At 34.1% G+C, this 17676-nt stretch overlaps 1 protein-coding gene and 1 long non-coding RNA gene across 2 annotated transcripts; one reads left to right on the top strand and one right to left on the bottom strand.

The window, feature by feature from the left end:
* Positions 1-8472: 8472 nt before the first annotated feature.
* LOC123884030 lies at positions 8473-9612 on the bottom strand. Its single transcript, XR_006800617.1, has 2 exons — positions 9318-9612; positions 8473-9175 (listed from the first exon to the last, which is right to left on the bottom strand). It is a non-coding gene; the product is annotated as an uncharacterized LOC123884030 (long non-coding RNA).
* A 943-nt stretch (positions 9613-10555) lies between these two features.
* Positions 10556-17106, top strand: LOC123883733 (squamosa promoter-binding-like protein 14). Its single transcript, XM_045932631.1, has 9 exons — positions 10556-11552; positions 12553-13340; positions 13467-13541; positions 13650-13757; positions 13837-13954; positions 14191-14326; positions 14413-14560; positions 14734-15336; positions 15995-17106. Exons 1-9 carry the CDS (start codon positions 10880-10882, stop codon positions 16421-16423), a joined length of 3078 nt encoding a protein of 1025 aa, XP_045788587.1. The 5' UTR covers positions 10556-10879; the 3' UTR covers positions 16424-17106.
* Positions 17107-17676: the final 570 nt, after the last annotated feature.

Raw genomic sequence — 17676 nt, 5'->3', positions numbered from 1 at the left:
TTTTAACTTTGCACCTGCAATGTCTTTAGCACTTTAAATATAATTATATATCATTTATGAATAACTTTATACCTGATGCCTTTTTGGCGATTGTAACTAGTATGGCGATATGTCGCCTTGTTTCGCTGCATGACGAGCGATCTGGTTGTGTCCTTCTTGCTTTTAGAATCATATGACTTGACGTTATGGTGAATCGCCTTGCTTTGGTTGTGTGTAAGCTTCTTCTGGCGGTGTTGATAATCTCGCCTTTCTTTGCTGTATCTTTTTCTGACGCACTCAACTCGTAAGACTTACAGGTAACGCCAAGGCCTTGCAACCTTGTTTAATTTTTCTTTTTCTGACGTACCCAACTCGTAAGACTTACAGGTAACGCCAAGGCCTTGCAACCTTGTTTAATTTTTCTTTTTCTGACGTACCCAACTCGTAAGACTTACAGGTAACGCCAAGGCCTTGCAACCTTGTTTAATTTTTTCTTTTTCTGACGTACCCAACTCGTAGGTGACGCCAAGGCACTGTAACCCTTGTTTAATAATATTTTTTTTTTTTCTGACGTACCCAGCTCGTAGGTGACGCCAAGGCACTGTAACCCTTATTTAATAAAATTTTTTTCTGACGTACCCAACTCGTAGGTGACGCCAAGGCACTGTAACCCTTGTTTAATAAAATTTTTTTTTTCTGACGTACCCAACTCGTAGGTGACGCCAAGGCACTGTAACCCTTGTTTAATAAAATTTTTTTCTGACGTACCCAACTCGTAAGACTTACAGGTAACGCCAAGGCACTGTAACCCTTGTTTAATAATTTTTTTTTTTTTCTGACGTACCCAACTCGTAGGTGACGCCAAGGCACTGTAACCCTTGTTTAATAATTTTTTTTTTTTTTCTGACGTACCCAACTCGTAGGTGACGCCAAGGAACTGTAACCCTTGTTAATTTTTTTTTTCTGACGTACCCAACTCGTAGGTGACGCCAAGGAACTGTAACCCTTGTTAATTTTTTTTTCTGACGTACCCAACTCGTAGGTGACGCCAAGGAACTGTAACCCTTGTTAATTTTTTTTTCTGACGTACCCAACTCGTAAGACTTACAGGTAACGCCAGGGCCTTTCAACCTTGGTTTATTTTCTATTTTTGACGTACCCTACTCGTAAGGTTTACAGGTAACGCCAGGGCCTTTCAACCTTGATTTAATTTCTGTTTTTGACGTCCCCTACGGGTGACGCCAGGGCCTTTCAACCTTGATTTAATTTCTTCAGAGCTTTCATATGAGTTGATCTTGAATAATTTTTTGTTCAGAGCCCGCAGCTTAATCATGATTACTGCAAATAAGCTTTGATACATTAGAGGTTCAACGATAATAATATATGAAAAATAAAACAAACGAAAATGATACCGCCATGGGCGGTTTGTCGCGGCGCTCCTCGCCTAGCAAGAAAAAACAATTATGTTTTGGCGTGGCGAGACTGAGTTCCATTGCGGTAGTCATCGCGGAATATGCTTCAACCTGAAATATTAGTTGGCGGCTTCTATCTCGCCGAGTGATAATTATTGAATTTTCATGTTAATTTTCCACATTTGTTCGTTGTCCTGCACTATGATTAACATCAATGAATCAAAATAGAAATCATAGATGAATAAACTAAATTTCCTAATCAAGATTTCAAAAGAATAAATTTCAAAGAAGGTGACATTATAGCAAGTGCTTCAAGTATCTGCACTAAAAACAGGTCGGTTAATAATAAGTCTCATATACTCCATTAGTTTTGCATGTATGATTGATTTTAATTAATCGATAAACGAAACAGATAAAAATGTGATACGTAGAGAAAGCATATTCATGTTAGTTATAAGTAAAAAGCAAAATACTTTGTAAGAAGAATACTGATTTAGTTCTTAACCGAAAAAATGTAGAAACATATGAAAATTTTTATACTTTCTCTGTTGGTTATATTTGTCTTGGTCATTTTAATTTAAAGTGTTGACTTACTTATCAGAGTTGAAGTTCTTTCATGCAAAAGTTCTTTCATGTTTGAAATGTTTACATGAGGTCTTAAGAAAGTTAGTTCATACAATCACACAAAATATTTTATCGTGTGCTAGAATAATTTATAGCAGGATTAAAGATATCACATATCAAATAAGCACAAACAGTTTTGAACCAAACAGAACAGCGATTCTTGAATTTAGATCTTGTAAAGTGGCACACCCAAAGAAAAACAAGTCTCATTCTAGTGATTATTAACCTTGAAATACATAAGTACCGATGTTCTTTTCTTTTACTCATTGATGAGATTATTATTATTATTATTATTATTATTATTATTATAGATGGCGATAGAATGTGATTCATGAACTATAAATTAACCATGTTAATAAAACCGATAACGTATATATGCACAAATAATATATTATCACAATAGAGAGAGCGAGAACTATATGATTAAATGGTAAGTTAGAGGAAAAGAACGTTAACACCTGGATCGGGAGTCGCCTGTTTTGGCGCGGCGTGACTGAGTTCCATTGCGGTGGTCATCACGGAACATGCTTCAATTGGAATGTTAATTGGCGACTTGTATCTCGCCGAGTGGTACCAATGACCAATTACTCGTGTTTTATTATCACCTCTGTTGGGGCGATGAATCATTTCCATCGTGAAGGACCAAAACAGCGGTTTTACGAACGATTGTCGCTTGAAGCAGTGTGCGAGCTGATTAGCTCATCGGATCTACGCCATTGGATGATGACCGAGACCGGTTGATATGCTGTGAGCGTGTGACAATGAACGAGATAGAGCTTGCGACAACATCAGACTTTGAGATATCAAAACGCTGCATACTCTCCCTGTTATTTCCAAAGCCTGGCCATATTTCTAACTTGGTGCTATAATTTTATTCATTAGTCTCCCTCTGAATGACAGAACTGTTGATTTTCCTTCCATGTGTGAATTTGTAATTGATAATCCAATCCAAATTAGAGTTTGATGGCTTCATTGGATCAAACGTCCTCGAACTGTGTTATTTTCCTTAACAACAATGTATAATTCTTGCTATGTGGCCTGTCTACATTTTAGCAAACACGAAACAGGCATATACACTAGCACTACTATATTTCATATGTTTTAATGTATTTGTGACAATGAAAATCCCACTTCATATCATTATTATGCGGCCATTAACACCAACTTGATCAATCCACATGTTATTAACCATGGGTTTTTCATTAGTCTTGTGGTGTTACGTTTTGATGTAATACGGCATGAATGCCACTGCTAAATAAATCAAAATAATAAATTGTAGGAAAGTTTCACAGTTAAAACATGTTTTTAGAATACTTTCCTGAGGATTATGAACAGAGTAGATTCTAAGTAGATTGTTGTTCTTCATCGTTCTTTCCAAGCCTGGTCACTAGACCGGTTTCCTCATAGACCTGGTGACGACACAGTGGTTCCTACACGAATCTATCAGCGGCGAGGACAGTTCTTTTATGAATCCGATGGTGGCGACAAATCCTTCATAAATCAAACCGCGACGATATGGCGTGGTTGGTAACTAGAACGAACTCGTTTGGCGACGACACGATGGATTGAGATTCTCCAGGAGTTATTCTCCATTGGTGATTTCGATGGTAATGGATACTGCGAAACAAACCAAGGCTACCTGTTCTCGCCATATATCAAAAATTGCTCCCTTCCTAATTGCCCCGTACGTGTCTCCCTTTCAAACTTTTCCGAATCAATTTTTTCTCGCGACGTTGGGAGATAATCACTGCTGCTTTGTATGACAAGACATTGTTGTTGTGTCGATGAACAAGATGAAACTTTGAGGCCTGGGAATCGTTTTACCGGGTGATGTTTAATTTTTGTCTAGTTTGATGTGGTAGGCTGGGATCAAATGTTTTTACCGCAGCCCCACGGTGGGCGCCAAAAATGTTCTGGTAAAAAACGAGGGGGTTTGTATTATTGATCAAATGGTGTGATTACACTCAGTTCAATCCCAACAACCCTGGGAGTTTAATAAGTCAGAATTCGATAGAACATAGGGGTTTGTATTATTCAAGATTGATAACTGATACAAGTATGTCGGAGAAGAAATTGAATCTCTTTACAAGAATGAAAATATGGTGGTTTCTCATGATGAGAGTGAGTCTATGTAGAATCAGTGAAAAGTTCTCTTCTCTTCTCTTGAAGAAGATCCTATTTATAGACAAAACATCTCCCTCTTGTTGCTTGATAACCGCCTTGCTTGGAGAGGAATTCATGGGTAGTGGGCGGTTACTTTTACTTCTTCTCCAAGCTTCTTCCTTCTTCTCCAAGCTTCTTCCTTCTTCTCCAAGTTTCTTCCTTCTTCTCCAAGTCATGGTGGATCATGCTTATCATGTGTTTTTCATGGTTGTTTTCATGCTTCTCCTTTAGATGCTCCCATTGGGCTTTTTCGTATTGGGCCTTAACAAATCACACCCTGGTCCATGGCCCGGTACACTTCCATATTAGGAAAACCTCCATTTCCAACTCTTTCTCTTCGAAGGTTTCGTTGAAGAGAATTGTTACTTCTAGTGGCCGTTGATTGATTGTTGTTGCTAGTCCTCCAACTGAAGATGTTATTGTTGCTACTCATCCTAAATTAATTAGAAAATAATGCAATAAATTAAATGAGTAAAATTAAAATGACTACTTTACAAAAAAAAATTACTTGAAATTTTGACTACCAAAAAATTTTTGTACTGTTAAGTAAAATATTGAAAAGGGTAAAATTGGGAAAAAATATTTATAGGGACAAAGCTATAATTGTTGGGGTGGAAGGAAATTTTTTCTCATTTTAATAGTAAACTTTGAACCTTGAACTCGATACATAAGGCTATTAAAGGAATAGGCCCATCAACAATTTTTTTTTTAATCATGTAAATAATTTTTGTAACATAGTAGAGCACAAGTAAAACTTCAGATTAAAATCAACTACTATTTTTTATTTTTATAAAATCAACCTCTTTATTTTTTTTTTAAGACCTACTACCATGCAATATATAAAAAAATAATCTTAAAAAGTTGTTTCTCTTCTACCTTTCTTCGCATCATTGAGAAGATGAAAAAAATGTGGACCAGTATTTTAGTCTCTCTTCCCTCTTTCATTGGTGTGCCACTCAAGAGAAATGAAGTATTTCTCCTCTTACTCTTTTGTTCCAATTTCTTTTAAACCAAACACATTCTTAGTGTGTCATAAAGTATATGCATTGACCCTAATTTTTTTCTTTTTTTGTGCTATGATGATAAATAAAAGCTGTCGTTAAATTTGAAAGTTAGCCGATAATTCATCTTATAATATAGGTAAATAATGTTGGGTTTCAAGTGTGAGTGTTTAAGTATGTGTGGGAAGAATGTTGGATTTATAAGAAAGGTGACCCATTAACTTAATACCTTAAGGTTTTAAGTTGGGATGTGGCGTCTCCCTCTCTTGTGTGGTCATGAAGCATTGCCCCATTATTTTTCCCGAACTCCCCGGACTCCCCAACAAATAAAATGTAGAATTACATAGGATAATTTGTGAGTAAAAGCAATAGTTGGGTTGATTGTTTGCGTTAAAAGAACTTTTACAGTGAATATTTATAAACGCAAGCGAAATGACATGTATCATATTTGGTAAACATGGGTTATAAAATCTAATCCCGATTGCTAATTGCTATTATTATTTGGTTAAATTAGGATAATGTGTGTTTGTGACTATTGTTAGGTACTCAAGTATTGTTATAGTTGGAGATCAAATTTAGATACTCTTGATTGAGAATTTTTTTTTTGGTACAAACTCTTGATTGAGAATTTAATATTGAACAATTTAAAATTGAAAATTTATACTTTTAATTTAGAAATTTAAGTGTACAAATTTTAGTTAAAGAAATTATGAAAACACAAATATCATGAAGTTTACATTTAAGTTTTGAATAATAGATAAATAATACACAATTGATTTTCCCTCATTCTCATGTATTACATATATTTTTGAAATCATGCATAAGAACACCACAAACAAACTACATGTATCATGCCACCAATATATTATAAATTTTAAATTTAAGATATTAATGAATCATGTACTGTTATTTTTTTTCTTCTCATTTTCGTATATTAAATATGCCCTTTGGAGTCATGTGTGTATTTTTAATAAAGAATCATGTGTATATTACAAAGAACACGACCAACATATTACATGCATAATACCACTAAAACATTTATTAAATTCATTCTCCATAATTCTTTATGCATTACATGACTCTTTGAATGACTCTTTGAGTCATGAATGTCATGTGATAACAAATATTATATATGTTAGAAATAAAAAATAGTTGTAAATTTTAAACCATATTACATTCATGTATTTATGTATCTGAAATAACTATTTATTTTAAATAATTGAATAAAAGTTTGTAACATTCCATTATTTTTTGGATAATTATAAATTCTAACAACCATCACTTTAACTTAGAAGAGAAACATTATAAATATTACTTATTTCGATGATCTCTTAATTCTCTTTAGATATTCTTTTGTATTTGTTTTCCCCTTTCTTTAGTTTTTTTCACACATGCGTAAAAATAAAGAACACTTGTGGGGTACTTTGCTAGCGTTAAAAAAAAAAACAGCATCCCTTTAACAATTTACCTATACCATTAAAAAAACAGTGATCTTCTCGAGTGAAAATGATTCAATCTGTTTTAAAAATAGGACTAGATCGGCTGATTGAACCAACCGTAAATTGGAAAGGTAATCAAACCGATTTCTACTAGATCAGCTTTAAAAAACAGCATCCCTTTAACTATTGGATCAGCTGGTGGGCATGTAATCAAACCGATTTCTACACACTCTTTAATTCATTTTTTTTCTTTTCAATTTGTTAAAATTTACGAGTCGACCAAAATTACACGAGACTCACATTATTTGGTGCGACCCATATAAATTTCAATCAGTAAAAGCTATAGAATTTGTATGTTGAAAAAAGTGTTTTTAGCACTATTATTATTATTATTATTATTATTATTATTATTATTATTATTATTATTATTATTATTATTATTTTGGTCAAGTAGTCTAGTGTCTAGAAATTTCGAACCACAAACTCTTGCATATATAATGCAATGTCCTGCCAACTAAGTTAAGATAAACTCATGAGACGTTTTTAGCATTATTCTTATTTTACATTCAACACATTTTTAGTTACGGAAAGAATGAACAAATAACAAAATGATTCGCCTCAAGTATTTATGGAGAGTTTTTTTTTACTGACTTTTTTGTTTTTTTAAAAGAAATCATTTTTTTAAAATAAATTAATAATTTTTAAAGGTATCTTCTGTTTATTAGATTTTTTTAAAAAACTTTTTTTTGTTGGAAGAACCATGGCGACAACAATCCTTCAATCACAAACAGTACATGCTTTATACAACGCTATCTATCTTACTGCAGATATGTCTTCGACATCAAAGTCTCATACAACACTAACGAGAATCAGATTTCTCATATGTTAAACACATTGATAATAGGCTAACGGATGTAGGAGGCTCCTATATCACCAACTCATTCTCTGGTCTAGTTTGTAATTATTTAGTCTCTGGCCTAGTTTGTAATTATTAGTCAAATAGTATATGGAATGAAGATGTTACACTGTATGCATAAAAAAAAAACATAATTATTTTTTATTTAAAATAAATAAAAATTAATTCAAAACAAACGAACACCAAACTCGACAAAAAAATAAATCTTTTGAAAGAATTCAAATGCAATTCATAAATATTCAATTTTTAATCAATTTTACTTTTTCTTTTTGTCAACACAAATTCATTTTATTTCATTGGAAAAATGAAAACACGGAAGAATACAAAAAAAAAAAAAAATCAAACAAATGACTAGTATTAGCATAGAAAGTGGCTAACTTGGCTAGACAGTGGGTTGATATATTTGTTGTTAAATAAACTTAGTCAAATTTTATTTATCTCTCAATCACAATTTAAATTATCAGAATCTAAGAATAGAAGGGTAACGTCATTTTTTTAATTCCTTTTTTCAAGAATGTACAAATGAAAACACGTTTTTGGTTGGCCTACATACAGCAACAATAGTGGAAGAATTGCCATCACATCCATTCCCTCATTTGTCCTTAAAGTCATTGGTACCACTAGGGCTGGGCATCGGTTCGGTTCGGATCGGGTTCGGGCCCAAACACCAGAACCAATCAATCCATTGGGTGGCACAACAAGACCCAATTGCGACCTAATATTGTTTCGGTCTGAATCGGGTTCGGGTCTGTCGGTTTCGGTTCGGTGGAACGGGTTACAACGGTTTGGGATTACAATTGGGTCAAATTGTAAAACAAGCCAAATACAAAATAACTCAAATTTTACTTCATTTTCTTATTTAAAACTTGGCTATTTTTTCAACTAAAAAAGCTGGGCTAATTTGGGCCTTATTTACCAATAAAATTCCAAGTATTGAGTTGTTCTTTGCATTCTTTTATCATTCATAAACTGAACATAATCTAAATAACATAAACTGAATATAAATCCTCCATTGAACCACATAATTCCAGAGTTTGGAGGCATTAGAGTATTAATTAGGTATAAACTGAATAAATCCTCCATTGGATCACATAATTAGCATATTGTAGAACAATAACGGCTTGTCCAAATCCCACAATGTTATAGATAGAGGTATAGTGCTGCTGTAGGTGCTGTTTAACAACACTGTGTGTGCATCATTGTTGTTTTGTTATTTAGGAGTTAAAATCAAGTCACTACCTAAGGATCATAAGTAGAATGAAAAGTTTAAATTGTAATAAGGATAGTAGGTTTCTACAAAGTTAACATATACGTATGCATATAGATTAACAATTTCACTCTACCACACACACACTTATATAATAGCATAAATAAGAACAAAAAAAACCTCTAGATTACTATAGATACTAATCAAACTTAAATAGTCATAAATTTAAGAGTACTACCAACCAAACAAGCATCTATTGAAGACATCAGTGGAACATCACTAAAAGAACAAGACATGATGAAAGAGAAGACCAAAACAGAGAGCAGAGGAAGAGAACATCTAGGATCCCAGTACCAAAACAGAAAACCCTTAACTAATCATAAAAATCAAAGGTCCAAAATCTAGCAAATCAAGTAATCTTTCAATCTTAAACTCTTAAGATTATCCAATGTGAATGGAAGAAAAAAAAGGAAGAAACATAAACAAGTTAGAGAAATTGATGGAGACAATGAATTATATGAACAAAACTAAGAAGATGAAATTATATGAATTATATGGAAGTGAAAAGAAACTTACGAGAAGAAACAGAGAGCAGCCGCCGAGAGAGAGAGAAAAGCAGATCTAGGGTTCAAGAGTTACCTTTGATATTTATAGTATGATTCCTAAATAGCAAAATAATAATAATAATAATAAATAATAATAACTTCGGTTCGGTTCGGATAACCGATGGGTCGTATTCCATCACCCACAAACCGACCCTATTTAATATCTCAACCCATATATGTTGCCACCTGGACCCGTTCCATCCGTTCGACCCGACCCGTTCAACCCGAATCACACGGTTCGGTTCGGTTTTAATGGATTGAGCGGGTTTGTCCACCCCTAGGTACCACTATTACGTAACAGATCATCTTCCCTTAACTTTTACTTCTTATAAAGTGAAAAACATATCGTACGGAACAATACCTACTTGTTAGGGTACACAGTAGTGGAGAAGGAACTCTCTTGGATTCTTCTTCAGTCGGCTACAACTTCTCATACCAAAAATAACCCCTCAAACTTGTACCTATTTACATTTCTTTGCCATTTTCATCCACCCCACACACACCAACATGATGGTTTGTGTTTTATGCAAGTTGAGTTGAAGACAGCAACAACAATAGAAATAGAAAAGACTCTTCACAACATCATGCACATGTATATATGTACTATCCATTTTCCAACTATATATACCAAACCAATCCTCACCTAATTAGTAGATAGATATTAACAATAACAATCAAATTACAATTTAATTAATTAAACTTATTTAGTTTTTAACTAAAATTAATGTATATTTCGAGAAATTTTTACTTATATCACGATCGAACTCTGAATTACCGAAGTTTCTTTCCTTTGAAACCAGATAGTTAATACTAGAAAACAAATTAACGTATATATATTCATAAGTTCTATCTAACTCAATTGACAATTTCGATATTGCTGAGAATTGAGATGAACATCTTCATCCAAGAAATTCAAAATTCAATCGTGTTTACTATTTTGTACATAACTTCAAAGATTAACCTATCAAGCGATGATATATCACAATAAACGACAACTCTCTTCCCTAATAGATTTAACATTACTTTATTTTTTAGATTGAATTTAAATGCAAAACATCTAATTAAACTAAAAAATTAAAAGAGATCCGAATCATCTTATCTAGTTGCTATAAATTTTTTAACAATAATATTGTACTATCAAAATTAATAAAGGACGTAACTATAATTTTTTAACAATAATATTGTACTATCAAAATTAATAAAGGACGTAACTATAATTTTTTAACAATAATATTGTACTATCAAAATTAAAAAGAAATGAAAACAAAAAAAAGTAAACACTATCAAACTCAGATTCCTATGTTACTTTAGATCTGAATTATTATTATCAAACCTTCCTCATGGATTTCCTTTAGCTCCTCTCTCCCCAAACCTCAAACCCCCCAAAAAATATAAAAATTTTAGGTACATAGAACCTACCCTTATTCTTAGTCTTATACCCTTCCCTTTACCCTTACCCTTACCCTTACAAATCTTACATACATGTTTTGATTAATTAATTTCATTTTTAGAAACCAAAAATAAATAAAAAAAATGGAAAAATTAGCTCCTCCTCTTCTTCCTCTTCATCCTCCTATGTTATCAAATCCATTTTATAATTCATCAAATAACAAAAAACGCGATCTATCATACGACGTCGTTCACATCCCAAACGACAATTGGAACCCTAAAGAATGGAATTGGGATTCAGTTCGATTCACCGCCAAATCAACCGTCTCACAACAACACCACACCGAAGAAACTCTCAAATTGAATCTCGGCGGCGCCGCTGTAAACGGCGGAGTTAACAGCGGAGTTAACAGCGGAGTTGTAAACAGAGCAAACAAACGAGTACGATCAGGATCTCCAACAGCATCATATCCGATGTGTCAAGTTGATAACTGTAAAGAAGATCTATCAAAAGCTAAGGATTATCATCGACGGCATAAAGTATGTGAAGCTCATAGTAAAGCTTCGAAAGCTTTGTTAGGGAATCAAATGCAACGGTTTTGTCAACAGTGTAGTAGGTTTCATCCTTTGTTGGAATTTGATGAAGGGAAAAGGAGTTGTAGAAGGAGACTTGCTGGACATAATCGTCGACGGAGAAAAACGCAGCCGGATGAGGTTGCTAATTCTTCTTCTCCTCCGTTGAATCAGCAAGTTGTGGCGGCTGCTGCTAATTTGGAAATTTTTAATTTGTTGACTGCTATTGCTGATGGTTCTCAAGGTATGGGTTAAGTTTAAGGCTTGTTTGGTTTCTTTGTTTTATCAAAAAATCAGTTTTTAATTAAATTTTGTTTAAAGTTGTTTTATTTTTATTTTTTGGTTATTGTTAATATGTATTTTTTAGAAATTAGAATTAGAAATTGTGTTAGTATTAATTTGAAATAATTAAAAGAATATGTTTTCAAATTAAAAATTATAGTGAAATTAGTCAATTACTATGTTTAGATAAATTTTTTTGGGGGTCTGAATAAGCTAATTAAGTAGTTCTTTTACAGCTAAAATTGGATCAATAATTTTATTTAATAGATTATAAATTTTTTCTTATTTTTATAATTGGAACATGCCCTTAATTACCACTTCATGAATTACAAAAACTATTTTTTTTGATGTCATATACTCCCTCCGGCATTTGATATAAAAAAACTCTCTCCGCCCTGTTTATAAGCAAAAATTGATGTACCTAGTATAAAATTAATATTAGATAGATCAACTTTTGTTTATAAATAAGGCCAGAGGGAGTAATAAATAATAAACGAACTCATAGCGAGTTTGTAACTGTTTATTCTGTGAAAAAAGAAGTTTTTTTTTTTTTAAATAATCACTTTTGAAAGTTTTTTAGTGTTGAGTAGCTTCTTTTAAAAATCATATTCTATTTTCTATAATTGATTAATTTTAATGAGGAGCTTCTTTTAAAAATCATTTTCTATAATTGATTAATTTTAGAAAAGTGATTTTCGTTTTGGTAAACAAACATAAAACAACTTTTGCTTTTGTTTTTCCCTTCAAAATCTCTAAAACTTAATCTGTAAATTATTCAGCATCAAAATAACTTTTTTATAATCCGTAACAAATGGACCCTCAATAAGTGATTATTTTTCTTAATTTCCTAAAATCATTTCTGGGAAAAACAAACAGAACCTCACAAGCAAGTGCTACTTGTGATTGTTTTTATCTTTTCTTATATGTGGGCTAAGATGGTTTATGTTGATGATATTGTTTAGGAAAATTTGAGGAAAGAAGGTCACAAGTTCCAGATAAAGAGCAGCTTGTTCAGATTCTGAATAGGATCCCTTTACCTGCTGATCTTACAGCGAAGTTGCTGGACGTTGGTAATAATTTGAAGGGGAAAAATGATAACGTTCCAATGCAAACTTCATCTCCGTATCATTATTGTGATGATCAACCAAACAGTGTCCCCTCTGCCCCGTTAACTATGGACTTACTTGCTGTTCTTTCTACCACTCCATCCACACCTGCTCAAAATGGCGGCACCAAGTCCACAACTAGTGCTGATCAGATTAGAGAACAACAATTCACTTCAGTTGGTGGAGAAAGAAGCAGTGGCAGTTCTCAGTCTCCAAATGATGATTCAGATTGCCAGGAGGATGTTAGAGTTAATTTGCCATTGCAACTTTTTAACTCCTCTCCAGAAGATGACAACCGGTCAAAATTGCCATCTTCACGAAATTATTTTTCATCGGAAAGTAGTAACCCTGTTGACGAAAGGTCGCCATCGTCATCTCCTCCTGTTGTGGAAATGAATTTTGGTTTGCAAGGTGGGATTAGAGGTCTCAATTCTAATAGCATTAAGACTGGAATGGGAGTCAATGCAAATAAGGAAACTAGTCAAAGTCATAGTTGTACTACTATCCCTCTTGATCTCTTTAAAGGGTCAAAATCAAATAACATGATCCAACAAACTAGTTCAGTTCAAAGTGTTCCGTTTAAAGCTGGTTATGCATCTTCAGGCTCTGATTATTCACCTCCCAGTTTGAATTCAGATACTCAGGTAGTTTGCGGTTTTGCAATCGCTGGTTCATGCTTGCTCGCTTTAAATTTGTACTTTGCTTTATATGTGTTACTCTTTTAATTAAGTGGTTTAGATCTTTCATCTTTTGTGATGGTATTCCTACAGGATCGTACCGGGAGAATAATGTTTAAATTATTTGACAAGCATCCTAGCCATTTGCCAGGAACATTGCGATCACAGGTGAAACTATTGTTGCACTTTCCCATAAATTTTTGCCAATTGTATGATGTCATTTGCCAGATGCGAATATGTGATAATATTAATATTAATAATTGTTGTCTTTTTTAGATTTACAATTGGCTTTCTACTCGGCCATCAGACTTGGAAAGTTACATAAGGCCTGGCTGTGTCGTCCTATCAATTTATGCTACAATGTCTTCCGCTGCATGGGCGCAAGTAAGTGAACTGCTGTGAGGCACATTTTGAGCTTATAGGATTCTACTTGCTGATTACTTGCATATTGTGTTTTTTGCAGCTAGAAGAAAACTTCCTCCAACGTGTTCATTCTTTAATTCATAACTCAGATTCTGATTTATGGAGAAATGGAAGATTTCTTGTTAATTCTGGCAGTCAGTTAGCATCACACAAAGATGGTGAGCACTGTAACTTGTGCTGATCTGTGACTGGTTTCTATCCTTTTTTTTCTTTTTTAAAAAAAAAAAACTTAGGCTGCATAGTTTAATATTCAAGCTTTACTCTTTGGACTAGTTTTTTCCCATCTAATTGGATTGTTTATTACTGATTTTCCATTCAAAAGTTAAATGGCACATCGTAACTATATTTTTATTATCAAGGAGTTGAATCAGATTCATTTAAACTGAAATTCCAGGAAAGATACGCATGTGCAAGCCATGGGGAACATGGAGGTCTCCAGAGTTGATATCAGTGTCCCCTTTGGCGATTGTTAGTGGACAAGAAACCTCTATGTCATTGAAGGGAAGAAACCTGTCTGCTCCTGGCACAAAGTTAGTACTGATTTTCCCCTTTTCTGGATGTTGTGGTATGTTTTTTCCTGGTTTGTTTTCTTATTATTTGTCCCTAAATTTTGCAGGATTCATTGCACTGGTGCTGACGGTTACACATCATCAGAAGTTATAGGATCTGAAGATCCTGGTATGATCTATGATGAGATAAAGTTGGGTGGTTTTAAAGTTCAGAATACATCTCCTGGTGGTGCTCTAGGTCGCTGTTTCATCGAGGTAGATCTCCATATTTTTTTTCCTGCATATGATTACAGTGTATACTCGCATACACATGCATGTCTTAAAAGTTTTCACGTACGTGAAGTATATATTTGTGAGCTTCTATTTTTTTGACAGAAACTTCTGAACTTCTATTAAAAAATAATTGCAACTTACATATTTGTGAACAGGTTGAAAATGGTTTCAAGGGCGACTGTTTTCCAGTGATAATAGCTGATGCATCCATTTGCAAGGAATTGAGACCGCTTGAGTCTGAATTTGACGAAGAGGAAAAAATATGCGATGCCATTTCAGAGGAACATGAATATCATTTTGGGAGGCCCAAGTCAAGGGATGAGGCTTTGCACTTTCTGAATGAGCTTGGTTGGCTGTTTCAAAGGGAAAGGTTCTCGAATGTGCATGAGGTTCCAGATTATTCGCTTGACAGGTTCAAATTTGTACTAACGTTTTCCGTGGAAAGAAACTGTTGCATGTTAGTCAAAACCCTTCTGGATATACTGGTTAGTAAACACTTCGAAGGAGAAAGGTTGTCAACAAGGTCGATGGAGATGCTCAAAGCAATCCAACTCCTAAATAGAGCAGTGAAAAGAAAGTACATAAGCATGATTGATTTGCTCATCCACTATTGTATACCTAGCAAAAATGATACATCCAAGAAATATATATTTCCACCAAATCTTGAGGGCCCTGGTGGTATTACTCCCTTGCATTTGGCTGCATCTACTTCAGATTCGGAGGGAGTTATTGACTCTTTAACAAATGATCCACAAGAGGTAATTATTTTCTCCCTATTTTGACAATAAGGTTTATAGAGGAAATGACCTCCCCATTTGGATTTACTGTTTGTTTTTTTTTCTCCGCTGAGCAACAATAGGAAAATAATTTAATTGGATTGCCTGTGGAAGTTTTTTGGGGTTTAAATAGGTTAGGTCAGCCAACAAGGACCTACAGCCTAGCAGCCAAAATCAAGCCTATGCCAGATTTTTATTTAAATAGACAAGCCGAAGGCTTTTTTGAAAGTCTATAAAACAAAAAAGGGTCAAGCTATTGACCATCTTAAATCCTCTTATGTCTAACATGCCAAATAATTTAAATAATATGATACTATATTTTGTTATTATAATCATAAGATTTTTTATAATGTTGTCAAAAAAGAAAAGATTTTTTATAATGTTAACAATCTTATATTTATCCTTCTAAAGATTTAAACATATTGACCTCGTCGGCCTAATTAGAGTATATAGCAGTAGAATTTTGTCCTCGTCAGCCTAATTAGCATATATAGCAGTAGAATTATCATGCTTTTGTTTGAACTTAACTTGTCCTTTTCCCTTCAACTTTGGATTATATTTCGAAGTGCATAAAAGATGCGTGCATGCTTCTATTTGATTGAGTTCTTAACTTCTTTGTGCTTTTCATGCTGGTGTGTAGATTGGGTTGAAGTGCTGGGAGACCCTTGTGGATGAAAGTGGGCAGACTCCACATGCTTATGCCGTGATGAGAAATAATTACTCTTATAATATGTTGGTTGCCCGCAAACGTTCTGATAGACAAAGAAGTGAAGTTGCAGTTAGAATTGACAATGAGATACAGCACCCATCACTTGAAGTTGAGCTTATGCAAAAGCGAATTAACCAAGTTAAAAGAGTTGCGGACTCCTGTTCCAAGTGTGCTATTGCCGAAGTTCGCTCCAAAAGAAAATTTTCTGGTTCACGAAGCTGGCTTCACGGTCCCTTTATTCATTCGATGCTAGCTGTTGCTGCTGTTTGTGTATGTGTTTGTGTGTTATTCCGTGGAACTCCTTTCGTAGGCTCAGTTTCTCCCTTCAGGTGGGAAAACTTGGATTATGGCGCACTTTAATTCTGTTGGTGGTTGAAACTCATAAAGGTAATGAGAAGCATAAATCAGGACAACAGTTGCACATTGCTTTATTTATGGCTAGATTACCTCAGTGGGGAAGTTGTGCATTTTATGATGAGAGCCAAAAATGAACATATTAGAGGTTAATTTTTGGAGCTATAACTTGGCTCCAAGGAGAAAAGGGAAGTAGAGATGGATTTAAATACTGCATATTTCTCTGTGATGCCAGAGTTGAAGATAAGTTACACCTGAATGTTTATCTTTTGGGTGAAGAAATTTTCCAAATATTAGACCAGTTAAAACATGACTTCCTAAGCCTTTAAGCAATTATGAGAGCAGTAAGCATTGGGAATAAAGAGAACTGAATTGGATAATTGTTGATGAGGTTAAATAATTTGGTTCATTGCCTCCTTTTTTCTCAAGGATCAATGAGGAAAAATTACCTGCTATAGAACTATATATCATCTTCTGATGCATAGATTTCTTTACTGTAAAGTTTATTTGGGGATATTGACAATAGGGATGACCATACTATGAGTATGAGTAAAAAGTGTAATATATTTTTAGTTTTCAATTACCTCTTTACTTAGATACTTATGACATAATTTTCCATTTGTAAATTTTGTTGTACCATTAAAATGTGTTGTCATGGGCTAATAAATGCTTGAAATTGTTTTTGATCATTATTGATATCTGCTGGGATACTACAGTTCTATGACATTATATTATGGATATACTTGGTTGATTTTATTAAGTTGCGTAGCATATTAGATGCCATTGCCAAGAGGGATGATGCCTCTATAAAGCAATGTTTTAAGAACCGGACCGGAGGTCGAACCGTTGTGACAACTGGTTCAAGCGTCAACCGGTCGGATCGGTTCAACCGTTATTGTACCGTTTATATTGAACCGTTCATATAATTTTTTCACGTGTTTGAGTCTATGGTTGGAAAGGAAAGATTTTTGATTTTTTAACCTTTCAATTTCAATCCATCGTTTTTTTTAATTAAAAAATCAGTTTTTTTTTTATTTTTTAAGTGAGAGAAAAACCGGCCGGTTTTTCCGGTTCACCGGTTCACACCGGTTCACACCGGTTTTTGACCGGTTCCACTGACTAGCGGTTCTTGCTAGTCGTCCGGACCGCCGAGGGCACCGGTTCGTGGTCGAACCGGTCGGACCGGCCGGTCCGGTTCGGTTTTTAAAACATTGCTATAAAGTAGACAAGACATAACCGATATATTAGATTCAAGTAGT

The sequence above is a fragment of the Trifolium pratense genome, linkage group LG1, assembly GCF_020283565.1.
Source record: "Trifolium pratense cultivar HEN17-A07 linkage group LG1, ARS_RC_1.1, whole genome shotgun sequence".
Lineage (NCBI taxonomy): Eukaryota > Viridiplantae > Streptophyta > Magnoliopsida > Fabales > Fabaceae > Trifolium > Trifolium pratense.
The sequence above is the reverse complement of the archived record's forward strand: the minus strand, read 5'-3'. Positions and strand labels throughout refer to the sequence as shown.